The 21,684-nt window shown below is 34.7% G+C and overlaps 1 protein-coding gene across 3 annotated transcripts; it reads left to right on the top strand.

Annotated features, from left to right (window-relative positions):
• Positions 1-6,585: 6,585 nt before the first annotated feature.
• On the top strand, positions 6,586-20,978 carry LOC113411114 (uncharacterized). 3 transcript variants are annotated; one of them, XM_026666017.2, is made up of 10 exons: positions 6,586-6,693; positions 9,725-9,815; positions 10,020-10,098; positions 10,822-10,936; positions 13,113-13,297; positions 14,705-14,859; positions 15,514-15,676; positions 17,757-17,915; positions 18,878-19,045; positions 19,544-20,978. In XM_026666017.2, exons 2-10 carry the CDS (start codon positions 9,727-9,729, stop codon positions 19,745-19,747), a joined length of 1,317 nt encoding a protein of 438 aa, XP_026521802.1. In that variant the 5' UTR covers positions 6,586-6,693; positions 9,725-9,726; the 3' UTR covers positions 19,748-20,978. The 3 variants fall into 3 exon arrangements, with proteins under 3 accessions (XP_026521802.1, XP_087828618.1, XP_087828612.1); XM_087972486.1 differs by lacking the exon at positions 6,586-6,693 and adding an exon at positions 6,743-6,834; XM_087972492.1 differs by lacking the exon at positions 18,878-19,045.
• Positions 20,979-21,684: the final 706 nt, after the last annotated feature.

Here is a 21,684-nt window from a genome sequence, read left to right as displayed (position 1 = left end):
TTTCAGAATCAGTGTCTCTATTTTTCTTTTTCTGTAATTTTCTATAAAAGTTTGTATTAAAGACTTTAATTTAGTGGCAGTTAATCTTTCCTGCCCCTTCTATAGTTCCCAATAACTGGAGGGAATCTCTCATGTCAGGATCAGCTTTCGCGAATACAATGATAGAATTTTTACTGAGAAATGGGAGGAAAGCTGGATACACCTGCAATTTTTACCTCTAACCCATATTTTCTGTATGAAGTGGATGTGAAGAACATTTTTAATAATGCTGGGGATTATTAGAGACATGCAGTAATTCCATTAAAGTGATTTAAAACCATGGAGAATGAAGCAAAGATTTTGCAACCTTGAGTGAAAATTCTTGATCTTTAATGCAATTTGAGGTAAAATAAAGGTGAAAATGTATTCAGTAAAACCCATTGGGATAAGACCATTTAACACCCCCACACACACACTGACCCTTTCCCCATTATATATGAGAGAGAGAGAGAGAGAGGAGAGAGGTGAGAGAGAGAGAGAGAGAGAGAGAGAGAGAGAGAGAGATTTAAAACACTCTATGTCCCACAAAGAGCCAAGATTTTGGAGTCTTAAGTGATACAATCGGCTATGTTGCCAGGAAATTTTAAAAGTTCCCAGTCATAAGTTGCCATTTCCTGATTTTAAAAAAGTATGAATAGAAGGCAATATAATTAAACCAGTGGGATATTTTGTTTTTTTCAATGGATGAGCCCTCTTTGTATGAGTGCCTCTCTTTGGTAGGGATATCTCATCAATTAGGATAGATAGATAGATAGATAGATAGATAGATAGATAGATAGATAGATAGATAGATAATCATATATTACATTTTTTTCTGCATGGGTATGCATATGTTGAGTTGAAAAAATATTACAAGTAGCCACTAGATAATGGAAGATAGATTTTTAAAAAGTAGGTATATCCACATGCTGCTTAAAAAATATTTTGTATCCTAAGAGCATAGGATTATTCCTTTCCATCTTCTGAATATCTTGGTACTGTGTATATTTGAATATTTAACTAGAAATATTCAGTAAGATGTTTTATGTGATCCCATAAATTTCCATTACTTTGAATTTGAGACTTTCATATGAAATCATTCCTAAGGCTGGTAATTGTTCTGAAAACTGTCAAAATATTCCATCTGTATTTTCATAATACTAAAGAACATGGACAAAAGTAAATTAGATAAGTATTACTTTTCCTCTTCCTTTTTATATCCTGTTAATCCAAATTAAACGACTATCACTTTTAGCATAAAATCACTTCTTTGCATGGAACTTTTAAAAGTAAGCAACTTATCAATAATATAGTGTGCATTGTATACTACAAAATTACTTCCAATCGTCCATTAAGCCAGTTAATGGAGTAAATGCTTCATAAAACGATAAAATGAAATTGTAGCATTGCACTGGCCTTTTTCAGCATCATTTCCACCCATGATCCCACTATCCCAGGGGTGTCAAACTCACATCGTTACGTCATCGTCATGGGATGTATTGTGGCTTTTTCCTCCTTCGCTAAACCGGGGTGGGGGTGGCCAGCGCGTGATGCATCCACCCTGTGGGCTGTGAATTTGACACCCCTGCATTATATCGATTACTTTTTCATAATAGTTGTACATGAAGAAAAACTTGTCCTTCTAAAGCATGATAATTACTCATAATCCAAGATCTAGAGTTTGCAAATCCACTAAGTACTAGCAGCCATATACTATATTTGTATTTATTGACATTAATCTTTGCCTATGTCATTTTTATTTATAAAAATTAACTTGATGACTGAGGCTGAAGTTCCATTTCATCCAAGAGTTGTTTTCCAATAACATTTAATACTTTTGAAATACAAGAAAGAACATAAACACAATAATTATTACTCGTCCCCAGCATATTAGGAAACTGCTTCTTTACAGGAAGGGTTCCATTTAGAAATTTGTGCTATTATCAATGGATAATAGCCATTCAACTTTTATGATGATTCATCTATAGTGTTTTAGATACAGATTTAGCATATTAATAAGCAATATATTTTCTAGGCTCAACTGTGTTACAGCTTTGTAATGTATTTCACTAACGAATTTGAGGCAATATTTTCCCAGTATATTTCTGAACATTCACATTGGAATGCCAATGGCTGTTAATTGTTGTTGTTGTTGGTTGAAGCTCCATCCAAAATGTTTTATATTGTTCTAAGTAAGTGCCTTTTGGTTTAAAAGTGGCCTGTACAGTTTCTTTTCTATATTGCATATGTACTACATGTATTGAAATAAACATGTCCTGATGAATGTAGATCATACCTTAATTGAACAGACCGTGCATGCACATATATATAATATTCAAGACACAAAAGGAAAGTATTCTGCTGCTAATGTATGTCCTGCTGGACAGGACTTTTTAACACAAAATGAAGGTTTAACTTTTTTTAAAAAAATTGGTTACCATAAAACTGTTCAGTTACAATTGTGTCTTTCATTTTCTGTTTTGAAAACTGAATGCTATTTATGGTGTAAAGCAACTCCAGTAATTAGTGTTATCAGTAACAGCTGATTAATGGTCAGAAGCCTAAAGAATACTTTTGTTTTTGTTTTCCATTGATCTTCAAGTCTATTTGTGCTTAAGATGAGAAAGTTCAATCACAATAAATATGTATAGTCCATATTAATTTGATCTAAAAACTGTATATTGGGCAAGCAACACATAGATATTTATATGCAGAAATATTAAGTATTTTTTAAATTGCACATTAACTTTCATAGCAATATTAGCCTAATAAACTTTTTAAAAGAAACCACTGATTGGATGCCTGTTTCATTAAATTGATTTAGTTTTCATCATTTTTAATAAGAAATTATCATGAGTTAAGTTCATCACACATTGTAATCTCAATTGTTAAAAAGCCTAATATGCATATGAAGTTAAGTAAATATTTCTACTTTATATACTACAAATCTATAAGCATTCTAAAAATGTATTTTCCTTTCTCACAAAAACTGCACAGAGTCAAAGAAATACATAAATGTGGATGCATTCATATAAAATGTTTTGGTGGTGCAATCTGAAACAAGTATAGAACCATATTTTTTTATCTTCTGCTTATATTTTTCTGTGTGTAACCCTTTCCAATAATTCTTTGACAAGGGTAGTTGGACCATGCAAAAATGAATGAAGAATCAGAAAGCTATAAGGCAGCTGCAACCTTTTGAAGGCTGTCCATAGTTTTCTGTGCATGGGTACAGCCAGTGAAAGTATTCATGCATGCACTTTGGACTTGCAGTTAAGTAGCTATGTATTCTATACAAAGGATGCAGCTGCTTTAATACTTAAAGAGTATGTTTCACTTGCGCCAACACATTTTGCAGAGCACTTCTCTTGAATGCTTTGCAGAACCTTATTGCAATAACATTCTAGTAACATTCAGCTAAATACAAGTGGAATTGGTGGTGCCAAGTAGAGTGCTGACCTCAAACAATTATATGTAAAATAATTGCAACATGACTACTATTGTGAGACAACCAGGAGCAAAACACAGCACACAGAGGCTTTGTCTTTTAACCATGGTTTATATACAAGACAGCTATATACATAGGCAAATACCTGGCAATGAATCAATCTTCTTTACTCTACACGGAGAACCACAATGGAGACAGAACACAAGGAGAAAGAGATACACCCTCTCATGGCCGCCTTTATATAGAAAACTTCTTAAAGTGCTAAAACCCTGTGGACGCATGCTCAGTCTTAAAGCGGCAATATTTCTGTGTCCCGTCCTCATTTCATCAGCATTTACAGCACTTCAAGATCTATAACCAAAAAAAATGCTTTCCAAAACAATCCAAATTATTCATGAGAAGTCTTCAGGATTTGATAAAACCACCTATTTTATTTTTACTTTAATGACTTCTTGATGCAGTGATTTATTAAAGCTGTATTTTGGATTCAAAGAGAAAAAGCTGCGTGGAAGCATGCATATAGCACCAACTCAGAAAGCTCAAACTGCCTCAGGAGCTACTGATACAGTTCTACAGAGGAATCATTGAGTCTTATCATCTGCATCTCTATAACTGTCTGTTTTGGTTCTGCAACCCAACAGGACAGACACAGACTTCAGAGAGTAATTAGGACTGCAGAAAAAACAATTACTACCAACCTGCCTTCAATCGAGGACCTGTATACTACACGAGTCAAAAAGAGGGCTTTGAAAATATTTAGAAACTCCTCACAACCCAGACATAAACTGTTTCAACTCCTTCCCTCAAAACAACGCTATAGAGCATTGCACTCCAGAACAACTGGACACAAGGACAGTTTTTTCCCAAACGCCATCACTCTGCTAAACAAATAATTCCCTCAACCCTGTTCAACTATTACAAAGTCTGCACTACTATTCCTGTTAATCTTGTCATCACTCCTTATCACCCATCCCCTCCCACTTATGACTGTATGATTGTAACTTTGTCGCTTGTATACTTTGATATACTGTTTCCTAGTATGTTTTGTTTGCGTATTGTACCCTATGACTATCATTTAGCGTTGTAGGTATGATTCTTGACTCTTGATGAATGTATCTTTTCCTTTATGTATATTGAGAGTATTTACACCAAGACAAATTCCTTGTGTGTCCAATCACACTTGGCCAATAAAGTATTCTATTCTATTCTATTCTATTCTATTCTATTATCTACAAGGTGTATCTCTTTTGGGAATCAGTCTGCAGATTTGGAGTGGTATGATTTCTCTCTGTGTACAATAGTTGCTATAAGAATTGTGGGCAATTCTAGATACTCCCAAGCATCTTTTTGTCATTGAATCCAAGGAGCTACACGGTTTAGCACACAGCATATTAACTGAAGAAAGCAATTCAGTTGCTTTAACTCCACTATTTAATTACACTAAAAATACATTTAATGAGCTAATAATTGGAATCAATTCAACCTTCAAATCTTGTGGCTTTTCCACTTAACGTCTGAGTTGAGCTGGCTTTAGAAAAGCCTGCAGTATTAACATTGAAACAGGCCATAGCTTTGATCTGCAGAAAAAAAAAAATCTAAGCTACAACCTGGAGTTCCAGGCATATTTTAAAGATCCTTCTGAGTGACCTGGTACTTTGGCAACATTTTTTACGTTAACCAGATTGTGTATGTTGATTTCATCAAACTTAAAACAGGCAATTGAATGAGTGTTCCTTTGCAAGGATGCCTTTTACTCTTACCTGCTTCAACAATGCGAGCCAGTTGCTCGCACCCTTCTCCTTTGCCCAGTTTATTCAGTCTGGCTCAAGGAGTTTGAGTTTAAACAATGTCTTTCAGGTTGTTTTATCCGCTGTAAAGACAAAGCAAAGCATGACCAGACTGTCAGATGAAACATTTGGATTGCTTGCATTCAGTTCGTAAAGGTAGTCTTCACCTAACAACAGTTCATTTAGTGACTGTTCAAAGTTACAATGGCACTGAAAAAAGTGACTTATGACCATTTCCCACAGTTATGAACTTTGCAGCATCCCCTTGGTCACGTGATCAAAATTCAGGTGCCTGGCAAATGGTTCATACTTATGATTGTTGCTGCATCCCAAGGTCATGTGATCACTCTCTGCGACCTTCTGACAAGCGAAGTCAACAACTGGATTACTAACTTAACTGCAGTGATTCATTTAACAAAAGTGGCAAGAAAGGCCATAAAACGGGGGCAAAACTCACTTAACAAGCGTCTCACTAAACAAGAAAAATGTTGGGCTCAGTTGTCATAAATCGAGGACTACCTATACTTAACTACTACTCGTCTACCTGTATGCCTTGCCTGAGACAAGATGAAAGGAGAGAGAAAGCCAGCGGAGCTTCGGTGCTCCTTCACCACAATTCCTTTTCGTGCCATGCTCCAGATGGAAGGAAATTGGCTCAGCTGCCCGAGGAACATGGGCAGCAAGGTGAACATGGGACACCAAACTCACAGTTGGACGGCCTACCTTTTTTGCAACAACACTTGAAGGACGACAGGGCTGTGGGGGAATCCTGCAATTTCAGGGTTGGCTACTTGCCAAAGAAAGGGCCTTCCATCCGAAAGTAGTTGCGCCCCGTGAGCAGCTTGGCTTTATGGAAGCCAATCCCAAAGGTGTTTTTTTTTTTTTTTTCAAGAGGCAACTGGACTTTCTTTTCTTTGAAGCCATTTGGCTTCTCATCCATTCTGCAGAGCTGAGGAAGCTTCTTGGATGAGAAGCGAAACGTCTTCAAAGAAAAAAAAACAAAGTCCGGTTGCGTCTTGGGGAAGAAAAAACACCTTTGAGACTATAACCTTGGATGACTGAGAATCTATAAAGATTAGGAAGAGGAGGTATCTTTTCTGCGTCAGGACCGAGGAGTCGTCTTTTTGAGGGCGACGCCCGGCTTGTTTTGTTTTGCAAATTTGTTTTGTATTAAGGAAATCGCGGAGATTTTGCAAATGAGGAAAAGGAGGCACGAAACCTGCCCTCTTTCTTCAAAACCGAGCGCTTTAGCTCTCCTTTTTCTGGTTTTTTCTCCCTCGTGGCTTTTACCCCGCCCGGCCCCGCCTCCGCTGCCGCTGCCGCCCTCTGACATTTTGGCTTCGGCTCCCAAGGAAAGTTGGCTAAAGCTGTGCCTGGAGGTTGCCGTGGAGACGAAGAGCCGCCGGTCGGTTGCATTGGCTTTTCCTGGAGAGCTGAAAGGTAAGAGTTGCGGGCCTTTCCTGTGCCTGCCGTTGCCCTTCCCTACGCCGTCCCTTCCTGGGGTTGAGCGACCGAAACCGCTTCAAGAGAACAGCTCACTTCTTGCGGTTCCTCGTGAGAATAAGCCGGCTTCTGCTCTCTGTAAGAACGATTTGACGTCCGTGCCCGGAGAGTTGTGTCGTTAGCAACTGCTTACAAAATGAACCCTCTCTGAATCCATTTGCTCGTGCTGGGTTTAAACAACCCCGCTCGTCCATCACCTGTGATCAACAAACCTCAAACAAACCCCGAAGGGAAAAATGGAGAAGTGCAAAACGCGCACGGTTTACCACAAATAAAATTATAAGCCACTTTAAAGACTGAAGGGACTGCCCCGGTGTTTTAGCTTAAATGTAGCTTAACTACTGTGGTTTGTTGGCCAAGGGTCGTGCATTTGCATCTGGGGGAGCCCAGCTTTCTAGTAATTGTGTTGCAGTGATTCAATTTGTGTCTTGTAACTTTTTTTTTCCTGCAAGAGAATTTAAAAGTGTAATCCTTGTACACGCACGGATCTCTTCTTCGAGTTTGGACTGGACTGAAGTATTTATTTTATTTTATTTTATTTGGTTTGTCAATTGCTTACAAGATAATAGGTATAAGTAAAAACATAGTTATGAATACATGGATACATATAAGAAAAATAAAAGAAACAATAGGGCAGGGACTGTAGGCATATTGGTGCGCTTATGCACGCCCCCTACAGACCTCTTAGGAAAGCGGTGAGGTCAATAGTAGACAGTCTAAGGTTAAAGTTTTTGGGGTTTGGGGAAGAAACATAGTATGCTTGGGAACGAAGTAAGAAATGGTCTAATTCCAGGATCCTGATGGAAAGATTTAAATATGGATCATCATTTAACTACACTGATATTAATTTACTGCTTCATTTGACTTCTAAAACCTTCCTCTGGTTAAAAGACATATTCATTTTGTTTGATAGAGGATCAGCAAACATGGACATAAATTAAAATTTTAAAATTGCAACAGTAGGGTAGTATAAAAGATGAGTACTGTATTGCACTTGGACCAGGCTTTTATATACTTGCTGATTTAAAACATAATTACATGAATGATCGTGAGCAAAATGCACTGGCTTAACTTCTTAAAATCCAACGAGTTTTAACTGAACAATCTTGCATTATTTTTAGTAAAATGAAAGTTTTTCATTTTATGATAGGGCTTTTAACAAAACATCTATAGTGAAAATATCCAGAATGCAAATTGCAAGCATTTGTATTTGACCAATTAAAGCAACAGCAGCAGCAACAACAACTGTATTCTCCTGTGCTTAATTACCAAGGAAAAAGCCTATGGAACTCATGGGAAGTTTCTGCAGACCCTATACCATTTCAGACAAACATAGATTTAAAACATGGTTGATTTAATTGTTTTGAGAAAATCAGTGAAGGATTCAAGGGTGATGAGAGATTATGACTGTAGAACAGGTTTCTTTGGGGAAATTTTACCTTTGTACAAAATGGAATTAAATTAGAATGACTGCAAAAAGACAAAGTATAAATCCTTTTTACTTTTTAAATCAAAAAGTTTTAAAGGCAGATCTCCCAGATGAAAAGGTGAAAACACTTCCCAAGAGTTTAGGACTGCGTGATGTATTGGCGAATTATGCAAGCAGATCTCAGTAAGGTGGCCTTCTGCAGTTGACCAATGGTGATTTTGTCAGCACCAATTGTTTTTAAGTCCTTGCCTAGGTCTTTAGGCACAGCGCCCAGTGTGCCGAGTACCACTGGAATCACCTGCACTGGTTTATGCCAGAGTCTCTGCAGTTTGATTTTCAAGTCCTGATATCTGGTGATTTTTTCAAGTTGTTTCTCGTTGATTCTGCTGTCACCAGGTACGGCAATGTCAACGATCCACACTTTTTCTTCTCCACAATCGTGATATCCAGGGTATTGTGTTCCAAAACTTTGTTAGTCTGTATTCAGAAGTCCCACAGTAGTTTTGCATGCTCATTTTCGACCACTTTTTCAGGCTTATGATCCCATCAGTTCTTTGCTACAGGGAGATGGTAGTTGTGACACAAGTTCCAGTGGACCATATGAGTGACTGTGTTGTGACATTGTTTGTAGTCAGTCTGAGCGATTGTCTTGCAACAACTCAGTATGTGATCGATGGTTTTGTCCGCTTCTTTGCAGAGTCTGCATTTGGGGTCATCAGCAGATTTTTCTATTCTGGCTTTGATTGCATTTGTTCTGATGGCTTGTTCTTGGGCTGTAAGAATCAGGCTTTCTGTCTCTTTCTTCAGTGTTCCGTTGGTCAACCATCACCAGGTCTTTTCCTTATCTACTTTTCCTTGGATCTTTTCAAGGAACTGTCCATGCAGTGCTTTGTTACACCAGCTGTCAGCCCGAGTTTGCATCATTGTTTTCCTGTATTTATTCTTGATTTGCTACACTTTGAGCAGCTTCCTATTGTTGACCTCCATCAAAGCTGATTCAATACTGTCTTTCACATAATCTGAAAAGCAGAGCATGCTTTTCTTCTTCGGCTGTCTGCTTCACTTGCAAAAGTCCTCTGCCACCTGCTTTTCTGGGCAGATATAGCCTGTCCACGTCACTACGCAGGTGCAGTGCATAGTGTATGGTCATCAGTTTTCTCATTTTCCTATCCAGGCTGTCCAGCTCTTGTTTTTATTATTATTATTATTATTATTATTATTATTATTATTATTATTATTATTATTATTATTATTATTATTATTATTATTATTAATTTTCATCAGATGATGGACATGTGTTTATCCCAAGCATATTTAAACTCAGTTACTAATCATTGACTCACTGAAAATTGGTTCCAAGCTTCCACTACTCTTTCTCTAAGAAGCAATACTTTCTAATGTTATTTTTGAATTTCCATCCTGTCATGATAAGAGATAAGTACTATGGTATATAAGATAAAAGTTTCTTTTAAAAAATCATAAAAATATAACTTTATAAGCTTCATTTTAATTGGTTTTGGTTTTTTTTTTTGCTTTTAGAAATGGAAAATACATTACTATGCATAGAATCTGAATACATCAAGAATCTTCAGCAGCAAATTTATTTCCTTGAATTGGAAGCTAAATTTCTATATCCTATGCATTTCTGTGTATGGTTAACTAAAACATATGAATTAAAGAATCATAGGGGTATTAAAAAGATTATTTGTAATATTGGGGTCAAATATTGTATTAATGTGGGAACTGAATGAGAATTGCTCAGCTATTTATTTTATTTTTAATCAAAGTTATTTAGTTAATATTTCACCCTTTTGCCTTAACCTTTTGTTATTACTCGTGAGCAGACTAAAAAAGCAATTCATACTCAGCCTTTCCTTGCATGTGAAATGGAACATATGCTACAAAACCTACAGGTAACTTTTATCTCTCTTTGACAAATAATGGCAAAGTAATTTTTTGCATATTTACTTATACTTAGTGGGTTATTATTAAGGAAAGTGAAAGTAGCTTCTTCCAGCAGTTTCAAAACGTATTTGTGAATTGAGGACTTGCTACCAATGAATGAAAACACAGGAAAAACAGGAGGCTAACTACCCACAAATACATTTGAAATATATGTATAGGTAGTGGTCAACTTACGACCAGTCACTTAGTGATTATTCAAAGTTACAATGGAACTCCCAAAACAACCTGGTTCCAAGGTTATGATGTGACCACATTTTGGATGCTTGGCAATTGGCCCACATTTAGAATCGTTTGCAGTGCCTTGTGATCATATGACCATTATGATATACATTTACATTTGGTTGTTGGAAAAAACGACCATAGTGAACAATGAATCTACTTAATGACTGCTGCATGTAGTTAACAACCACCACAAAAAAGGTTGTAAAGGTTGAGTCTAGTTATTTGACAATCCACTTTACCACTGTCACATATTACAACTGGAATTGCTAGGCCCAATTACAGTCAAAAGTCATAGATTACCTGTATGAAAATATTTTTCTACATTACGGTAGGTCTGAAATCCAGTGTATCAGAACACATAATTTAAAATGAACTCCTTAAGATTCTGAACTGTTATTTCACTGTAACTATAATTTTATAACTATAACTCACTTTTTATTGTTTTATAGACATTACAGTGTAAGGCTGATAGCCTTGATCTGGAGCTGAGGCGAAAGAAAGATGGTTTAAACATGCTGATGATGGAAAGAAATCAACTTAATAACCAAATCAGTATGGCTAATGGTAATAATTTTTTCAGCATTATCAAAATTATGTAGATTTTCCCACAGTACTATTTTTTTTAATTTAATAAACATTTGGATTTTTTGTTGACTTCTAATATCTGGGGTGAAAAAAACTCAGAAAATTTTATTGCAAATCATTTTCATTAAACTGCAAAAAAAAATTCCAAACTCCTCTACTGAAATCACTAAACACCACCACTGTAGACAGGGGGAAAAGTGTTGCATATGTCCAACTATGGTATTGTTCTTTTTCAATAATAAAGAATAAGAAACTTTACTAAAACCATCCAAGATACTTGAATCTCTAATAAATTTTAATAATTACTGTGCTTGAAAAAAATTTTTTTCTAAATAATAGTACTATAATCACTCTTTTCTCTGTAAGGTGTGCAGCTTCATGAATTTATCACCAAGGCATAGCCTTAGTAAAAACATACTAAAGATTATTTTAAAGAAATACCGGTAGTATTTTTAACATGACATTTTCAATATGCTTATGCTATTTAGCAAATGGAAAGATGTACTTAAGCAGTCAATAAAGCCAAACAGCAAATATAGAAGGAAAGAGAGACAAGGACAGATTTTTAATTTCACTCTGAATTCATAATGTAAGATACATCATTCTAGTATTATATAGCTTATTGAAACTGTTGACTGCTGACAATAACCATTTTAAAAAGCCAGATATTACTTAAGTTTAAGCTTCAGGTGACTGTTTTTTGTTTTTCAAAATAGCGCCATCCTGTGGTAAATTTGTATATTATTGCTTCAAATGATATCTTCAGGAAATAGTATGTTTTCTTTCTTGCTTTCAATTAGGTAGACCAAATTCTAAAAGAAAATATGAATGTGTTGAATAATTGATTATAAATTAGTCTTCAAAAGGCAGTTCAAAAGGAGATGAAGTAAAATCTGTTCCCTTGATCTCTAAATAAAACAGTCTTATTTGAGAAATGATGGAGCTTTATTAATGCTTTCCACTAGACTAGAGGGTGCTTAGACAGAATGAATCTAGAAGCAAGTCAGGTGTTACTACTGAAGTAACACTAACACTACTGAAAAATGGTGTTCTAAGTAGTGGCATTGTACAGTACAGTCTTGTGTTGTAAATCAGCTGCTGTTACTGTAAATCTGAAATACTTATTTAACCGTGATATAATAACTAATCCACAATTATCAGAACTTAGATATCACATCAAGCTACAACTAATAAAAAACAAATTGTAACTTGGTATGATATATAGATACTATATAAGACAGCAGAGGAATAGCAGCTCTCATTCACTAGCTCATTGGCCACCAGCCCTTGCCTACCTAAAGAAACCTAAAAAGAGATGGAACTAAATCACAGATAGGGCATTCATACTACAGAGAACAAAACCTTCTATTTTATTGATATTGTTGAGTCACCAATAGGTTCTAGTCTGTTAATACAGCAAGGTTGCATTAAACAACCTTGTGGGGTTTTTCCATGGTTTACCGATTATCCACAAACCAGCATGTATGAATCATTGGTTAAAACCACCACAGGCATTTTTCAGATGCTATAGGATCTTTTCTTTCCTGCAGCAGTCTACCATAATTATCCCTATGAAATCAATCAGACAAAACATCCAGCTGAGTTGTTTATTTCACTATGAATAGATAAGATAGATAATGCACAGAATAATTTATTTATTCATGACAAAATGTCCTTTTGCTCATTTTTCCATGGCTTCTGACTCTAATTTTGTGCTAAAATTTTTGAAGTTTTGAGCTAATTCAATCTAAGTGTAAGGCATCCAGAAAGTATCCATGATATCAATCACTCCGAGACATTTCTCTCCAATTGATTTATTTAGAAACAGATCTGCAATGTCAAAGGCAATTTCCCAAGTGAAATTATTTTCGCTGTGTTACCCAGAATCCACCTTCTCTCCTCCCACTTCTACATTTAATAAATCACGAGAACCAATTAACTGCCACTGGAATTTCTTAATACAACATACAGAATAACGAACTTTTCAACTCCTCCAACTCTCTTTAAAAAAATGTGGCAGCTGAATTTTAAAGCTGAAGCTAAGTTTAATCTACAACTGTGTTGATCTGATCACAACTGGAGCGAGCTTTTATTAAAAGTATGAAGAGCATTAGTTATCTTATGCTGGCTAGAATTTCATACATTCTACTTTCAGAGCAGCATTTAAAAGAGAAACAGGGTTTGATAGAGGAAATCAGACAATGGAAGAAAAAGAAAGCAGAGAAAGATGAGCAAATCTCTGGAAAACAAATTGAGATCACATATGCTAAGCAAGAACTGGAAGAACAACAAATGAATCTGAAAAACAAAGAACAAACTATCCTTATGCTAAAAACAAAGGTATTGGTTATTTTATTTATAGTTTATTATGTCCTAATATGTTTGATTTAAACAGTTTTTAAACAAAACAGATACACACAGAATTATAGAGCTGGGAAAGTTTAATTTATATTTCATCTGCCTAATAAGTCTATGCTTTCATAATGGCCATCATTGTTTCTGTACATCTGTCAAGCCCCTCTAAGGCTGGCAAATTTGGGAAACAGGAACCAGTTGGATTTCTGGAAACATGTTTATTGCTAAAAGAGTAATGTAGTGAGGAATGGGAGTAGGCTGGGATGCTGAGGAAGCAAGCTGGACTATTTCACCAGCAGTGGGCAGAGTGATATATGGTAAGGATCTGAGGGTGGATCATACTCTCAGACACTGGGTTTGCTGTTTGTTGTTCTGTTGTCCAGTTCTTGGCTTCCTATGTGTCCAGACAGTCAGATCCTGGAGTTTTGCTATTGTCTTTGAATGCCAGGATGGTGTATAACAAAAGCAAAAAAAGCATTCCTTGGGTAGAATTCCTTCTATTTCATGTCATCAATGTTCAGAGGCACCTTTTGACTCGGGAAGAAACATTCCTCTAAACACACAAGTTTCCTTTACAGCCTTATGTCTTAGACAATTAGAAGAAAAAACTTTCCTCACAAAGCCATTGAAAGCAAATTCTGACATCAGTTTTGGTCCATCATATTCTATTGTTGCCACACACACACACCCCATATAAACAAATCTATTCTTCCATTTCCTTCTGCATTACTGCAAGTCATGGAACAAATGTTTTGAGAAATGTGACAAGAGAAGCAATATATATTCTGCCTCTTGTGAGACAGTAATGGCCTCTTGGACACTCCCAATCCTTTCTCCAAATCATCATTAAAGAGTTATCAGAAAACAAAATATTTTAATGCCTTGATAAATCAGATAGCATACACTATATAGCATGCAAGAGATGCAAGAGCTCCTAGGATCTATGGTAGCAACATATTACCTTATTTTCTAAGCTGAACTGGGCATGTAATATCAAACATCTCATCAGGTTTTATATAAACAAATAAGTACATGCTCCTGTATTTTCCTCTCTCATTTTGGGATATCTCAGAGTTGTTATCCTGGAAAAACAGATAACGTTATGATGAAATCTATCCAGATATTCCTGCTAAAAAGTTCCTTCCTTCCTTCCTTCCTTCCTTCCTTCCATCCATCCATCCATCCATCCATCCATCCATCCATCCATCCTACTTCAGAAAAGTTGTTTATAAACATTTGAGAAACAAAAAAGCAACAATTTCAAAGTCCTAACTTTAGATATATGACTAATTATTCATTAATCTTGTTCTGTGATGAAATGACCCTCCACTATTTTTGAATTACAGTTCTATAGAATATTTGCCTACTATCACATGTTATATTTAAATCAAGGTGACGCAACAGTTGGACCGTCAAAAGGCAATGGAGTTGCAGCTTTCTGAAAAGAAAAAGGAATTCTTGGAAATGCAGTCTGCTATTCATGAAATGGAAGAAAAAATCCTTAAGAAAACAGCCGCAATGCATGAGCAAATTACTCATGAATTACGGTACTAATTATTGAATTTTGGAAAAAATGAAGGCTGGGTAAACTAATACCATATTCAACCTTGCAAGTATTTATAAATGCTGCAAACCCCCTACTTAAATGATTAATTTATGATAGTATTAGTGCTAGAAGTGAAGAAAAAATATTCATTAATGGTTCTGCCCAATGGATTTAGCATATTGAAGTTTTGTCTGGAGGCTTGACTAGGAAACTTTGGTAAATGTTTGAAATGAAACCTTTTCAAGTAGAATCCTATAATTACAGAATTCTCTTCTGAGACGATCACACTTTACATTTTTTGTGGTGATATTTATGTGACTGCAAAGGCACTGTGTTTCAGGGGAGTTCTGAATCTGATTATATTATGTTATAATTATTAATTTTCCATGAAGCTCTGTTACTTTGTTTTATTTTATTTTTGATTCTGATGTGCCTTTTTAAATAATTTTGTTTTGCATTTTAATTATTGTGAGGTTGCTTCAGGATTAATTGACTAAAAAGTTAAAAAAAAATTCCTCACCTAACTACAGGTGTCATGTCTTCTTCAACAGTAGACAACAATTCTCATAATCAAAATTAGGAATGATGCAGAATTGTGGCCTATGGCATCAGGATGATAGCAAACTCTGGAAATTGTATTTTTTGATTACTGTAGGAATGAGATATCTTTTCTGCACCATCAAATTCGTGAACGAGAGCTACTGGCAGAACAGGACCGTCTCTTACGAAGTAAAATAGCGGATGATTATGCAGTTTTGACCAAGGAAAATAATCTTTTGCAATCCAGGTTTTTGGAACTTGTCAAACAAATGAACATTGTAAGAAAAATAGTAATCTCATCCACAATAAGAACATACATATCTGTTTGACAGTATGTGAGGAAATATACTGGCTTCTACTACTTTTAATTTTTTAAAAAGTGTGCCTTTTTACCATCTGTACGTATTCCAGTAAAAATGTATTAATAAAGGCTGTTCTGTTTCTTGCTACAAATAGGCCAATTGAATATTCATTCTTCCTTTTTCTCTCAAGGGACAAAATTTTGCCTACGTTTTTTATGTATTTATGTCATGCCTATGATATTAAAGCTTAAATTATTCTCTATTATAAAAATCTGGCGAAATATAGTATTTTAAATAAAAAGAAAGCCTTGTGGTCAGAATGATCTAAACCCCAGGATACAAGAAGAGCTGGTTAAGAATATGAGATGACTTGTATACATTCCAAGTGGCCTTGCATGTTTTCAAAAGATAGAAATCCTATACTAGGAACTCAGTGAGAAGATATTACACAAGATGTAGAATGCTCTCTTCTGTATTAATTAGTGTTAATAAAGATGTGTAGCATAGTAAATGGAATCAAAAGATAAAGACTGGATGGACCTGCCTAACAGAGGAACTGACTTAAAGTTAATTTAGTTTCTCACATTCATACATTTCACTTTTGAAGAGGAAAAATATCATCATTGCATCTCCTGATGACATAATATACCATATTTGGCTCACTGTCCTTTTTTTTTTACTCTCCTTTGATCAGATTCTGCCAAATGTCTTCCTGGGCACAGTTAACAAATGCATTCATTTATCCAATTAGTATAATGCCCATTTCAGATCAATAAAATTAATCACACTGTTGATTATATATTAACCTTTTCTATATATACCCAAACACTTCTAATCATCAGGGATTATTGTGCTGTTCTTGTGAATATAAAAGAACTTGCATAGCCATTCTATTACAAAATTAGATCTTTATTTTTATATTTCTCCAAGTGCCTCAACTGCAGCAGCAACCTTAACTATTTTTTCAAAGCATTTAGACCCCCCCCCCCACTATTTTTTCTAGGACACTAGCATATATAACATTTATTTCATCATTTGATATTTTATTATAATTATCATGTAAATGTCTACAATACTTATTCCAGCATTTCCTCACTTCAATTTCATCTTCAATTATTTCATCATGTTATTTTTCAATGCCATTTACTTTACTGGAAGCTCCTTGTTTAGTCTTTCACTCCTTTTTTTAAAATTTCCATCAAAATTACTCTGTATTTTTTATCTCTTCTACTCTTGACTCTCTTTGACTGCATTCTTTGAAATTATAATTTTCTTTATAAACACCTGATGCAGTATCATACATATGAATTTAATTTTTCATCCTAACTTTTTGCATTAGTTGCCTCTTACATGCATATATTTTATGGTTTTATAGGTTTATTCATACACATCTTCTACCAAAATGATCTTTAGAATTTAGAATTCCCTTGTACCCTTTTGCCATGAATAAAAATTGTTTTATATATATATATATATATATATATATATATATATATATATATATATATATATATATATATATATATATATATATATATATATATATATATATATATATATATATATATATATTATTATTGTAGTGTTAGCGATTATCTGCCATATATATTCGAGTCGATTAGGATGATTGCTGGAGATTTTCTCCGATTGGTGGGTCTTGTCTGTTTATGGTTCGGTTGCTGTGTTTGGAACTCGAACATAGTCAAACACTGATCATATATATATATATATATATATATATATATATATATATATAATGATCAAACTATTCAAAAGAATCCAACCTCTTTCATGATTCTCATTTATTCTTGGGTTTCTAAAACGGTTCAATCACTTTTCCTGTACTCCCTTGCTTTATTTTCATCCATCAATGCATATCACCCATCTCTTTTTTCTGGATTACAATCTCAAAACTTCATCTAACACAGAAAAATACCTGCTGCAGGGCTCCATTATTTTATATAGCTCTAAATATCTTGGGTTGACTTGTGTGCTTTAAAAAAATATACATGTTTCCTTTGAAACTTCATAAATAGCTCATATTTCCTTGTTGTAGGAAAGAGTTCTCAAGGAAGAGATGTATACAACCCATTCAATGAGCATTGCTCAATTTCTGACAGTGAAAGATCAGGAAGAGCAACTGCAACGTGAGATTAAGACACACCAAGACCTTCTGAAGCAAGAAATGAGCACATTCCAGGAACTTGAAGATAAGGTTGAATGACTAAATGGCTGTTAAAAAATCGTAAAATCAATACTAGGCTAGTTCTGATATCACAACAACATGTCTGTGATCTTGTGTATGACTTACACGACTACCAATCAATTCCTTACTTATTTGTGTAGAGTACAGCAGAGGAATCATGTCTTGTGTCTTTAGTAATACTTCAGTGTGATGGGAAATGGCTGCCTGACATTTTGCTGCTACCAGCTAAACGGCTATTATGCTAAATGATCACTAATTGGATGTGTTATAAAACAGACCCAGTTTGAACGTAATGGTTAACGAATCAGATCCTTATTCTATATTTGCATGTATAATTGTAATACAGGAACATGATGCATACTAGTTACACTTTTAAAGATAAAGTGTAAAGATAACCCAGCACTTAGTTCAGTGACAATCTGTGCATATCAAATCCTGTACTAACTGCTTCGTCATCCAGGTTCATTTTTAAACAAAATCCTTTTAAAGCAATTAGAAACATTTTTAGAGAATAACAGATGGGTGCAACTGAGTCAAAACATTCACTTCCTGCTGCTGAATTTTCCTTTGCTTTTGTGTTATAAAGAAGCCAGATGCTTGAAAACATCTAGTTCTCCTTTAAAGTTCAACCGCAAGCCAATATTATATTCTTCACTGATTGCTTGTTTCTGATACTTAGTCAATAACTTTTGATCTTCAGAAGGTCCATTTATACTCATGATCAATATTCAAGGCCTTTGATGGAAAGGGGGAAGCAGGAGGCAGGCCTTCTGAGGGCATCAGAGAGATAGGGAGGTTGCTCATCCAAGTTTTTTATTGATTTTCTCTGGGTTTTCCCTTATAATTTTCTTGCTCAGTTGATGTAGTGATGTATATCAACTAAACAATTAAAGCATTTTTATATTCATATGTATTTCTTTTAAATTTCTGCTCGCTGGTTTTTATTGTTTATGGTTGCTGGTTTATTCTAGATTAGCCTGTTAGAAAAAAGAAGCACAACTGTTGATTTAAATATTGCAACACTGAGTAGCCGAATAGCTGAAGTTAGAGCTATGCTAGAAAAAGAAGAAGACGACAACATTGAACTAAAAAGAGAGAATTCTCTGCTTATTGATTTTGCATCTAATCTAAAAAAACAGGTGACTTCTTTTATCATTTGTGGAAGGAAATTGTGGGTACAGTAATAAAGAACATCTGTAATCAAATACACTTGCATTCACATGTACACACTATAAATAATCTGGATATGTTGTGGCATGACATACTTTATACAATTCCACTTAAAAGGCTATAGTAAGTAGATAATGGTATGCTGAAATTGCATGAAAATACTAAAATCACAGAGGAATTGATGCAGGATCTATTATTATGTCAAATATTTCACAGTCTGCCCAAATAGATAAAGGTATGAGTGCTTAAAAACAAAACTAGTATTTTGTATTGTATTTGAAGCTTTTGTACTGTTCACATTTCATCCTTTTATCAAAATTAATTTTATCTGTAAATATAATCTCATTTCCTATAACAATTCAGAAATATAGTGCAGGCACTTTATGCCCTTTCATTTGGCTGGGTAAAGTAGTTTGGCCTTATGAACAATATCTTTTTACATAATTTTCACATTTTTCTATCTTCAGCTTGCTGGAAAAGAAAACAGTCTACTGGAAGCATCAAATAAGATGCTGGGCCTGGATGAAGCAATTTCAGCATTAAAAATGAAGCATACATTACATCAATCTCTTCAATCAGAAAAATGGGACAAAGTCTCCAAAATGGCAAATACCATGATGAAACTCAGCAATTCAATGGTGAATATTATTGACAGAATAGGAAAAGAATAATTGAGATGTGTTAATTTGATTTCATATGAGTAATGTTAAATTATGTATGATTTCATAGACCCTTCTTGAATCATGTCAATTTAATCATGTGAATTATTCTTTCAATCATGACTGTACATAGAAGGAAGAAGGAAGGCAGTAGTATATGGGAATGACTTTGGGAGATAGGAGGAAGACCCACAGATAGATGAGTCTTGATATAGTCAAATAAGCAATAGTCAGATAAGAAGCAGCTGGGCCCTCAGAAGAAATGGGGCATGGCAAATTTTGGGAAGGACTCTTTCTAGTTTCTTGAGGTGTAAAGAGAAGAGGGAGGGTGATGTATGTTCAGGCTCACAAGATTCTGTAAATTTAACATTATAATAAAGATGGAGTTGGTATTTCTGGTATGCTTCTTGTCTGGGCTATCTTGCAAGGCTGAAATAAGATGACTTTGAAATTGTAATCTTCAAAAGCAATTGTATAAACTTAAGCATGATCTATACTTACTCACCTTGCAAAAATTTATACATTTAATTATTACTGGTGGAACAGTAATTTAGAACATATTTAAAAATAATTATAATTGCCAGGGCACAATTTATTTTGTGGCATGAAATTGTTCTTTTACCAAAGGACAATATTTCATAGAATTCAGTGGGTTTGGCTCCCAAGAAACAGATTGCACTAAGAATATCTCTCATTTAATAGATTTTTAAAATATTAATACTGTTAAAGCAGAAAAGCAGAAGCAAATGTACTCTACTGCATTGCAGGATAACAGGTGATACCCTGCATCCTCAACTTTATAAGATTTTAAACCATTGTACAGAAATTTAAATTTGGTAACCTTTGTTTAAATGATTGTATGTCATCTGGTCTTAAGTGTATCATGTTAAGATTCTTTTTTAAAGTGGTGATTTCTTTCACTCAAAAAACAGTTCACTTACACAGCCAATTTGAAACACATTTTTTTTCATTTCAGATTACAATATATGTTTGTGCTGAAGCACAGAGGTTGATCAGATATTTTCTGTTTCTCCTTCTTTAAAATAAAGATCTATATGCCATTGTTCAAAACATGTCAAAGTGTGGTTCCTAGTATCCAGATGGGTGCCAACACTGCTAGGGTTTTAAAAAACTTTGAAGACCTGGGCCTTTGGCAAGAATAATTGGGTTGTGTGGGTTCGATTCTTTTTGTTCTTGTCTTTTGTTATCTTTCTATTTTAAGTTGCCTTTGTTTTTGTGTGTTGTGGGGTGTGTTTGTAAATAAATTTCCAAGTCTTTGGATCTAATTTTCCATCAGTGTTGCACTAAGTTGCACTCACAGTATTCAATGATCCTTCAGCAGTTGGTAATTTGCATCTTATTTCTAAGTATGGGAAACTCATCCCCAATCTTTCTTTCTAAAACAACTTCTGGCACAGAGAAAACTACAAACTATAAAAAAGGGTCAATTCATCCAAGAAAGCCATTCATAATTCATGGGTAAATTCAGATTTAAAGCTGATTTGTGAGCAAATTTAAGTAATTTCAGATCCTAAAGTGAAAATACGTTGGGTAGCTTAGAAAGAAAGAAAGAAAGCTATGAAAAGAAAAATTATGACACTATATAAATTTTGTAACTTGAAAGGTTTCTTAACCTTCTTGGTCTTAGCTTTAATAGCATCTGACTAGACAGAAGAAGTGTTACATATGTTATCTCAGAAGTTAGAAAACATGTACCTAATACAAGGGGAAAACGGAAAAATACATTTTTCCCCCTGGGATCTGCTCTCAAAAGTTCTGTTCATTGTAATCTCGAAAACAAGAGAAAATGTGGGCTTCGGGTTTCTTACAATACACATATAAAAAGCCACACTAAATTGTACAAGCCAAAAAAATAGAGAGAGAGAAAAGCACCCACTCAACCCTGAAATGTTGTGAGCCCCTTCAGATTGTAAACCTCTAAATTGTAG

This window comes from Notechis scutatus, chromosome 1 (genome assembly GCF_049901735.1).
Source record: "Notechis scutatus isolate UNSWTSFEM ecotype Mainland chromosome 1, rNotScu1.2, whole genome shotgun sequence".
NCBI lineage: Eukaryota > Metazoa > Chordata > Lepidosauria > Squamata > Elapidae > Notechis > Notechis scutatus.
The sequence above is the reverse complement of the archived record's forward strand: the minus strand, read 5'-3'. Positions and strand labels throughout refer to the sequence as shown.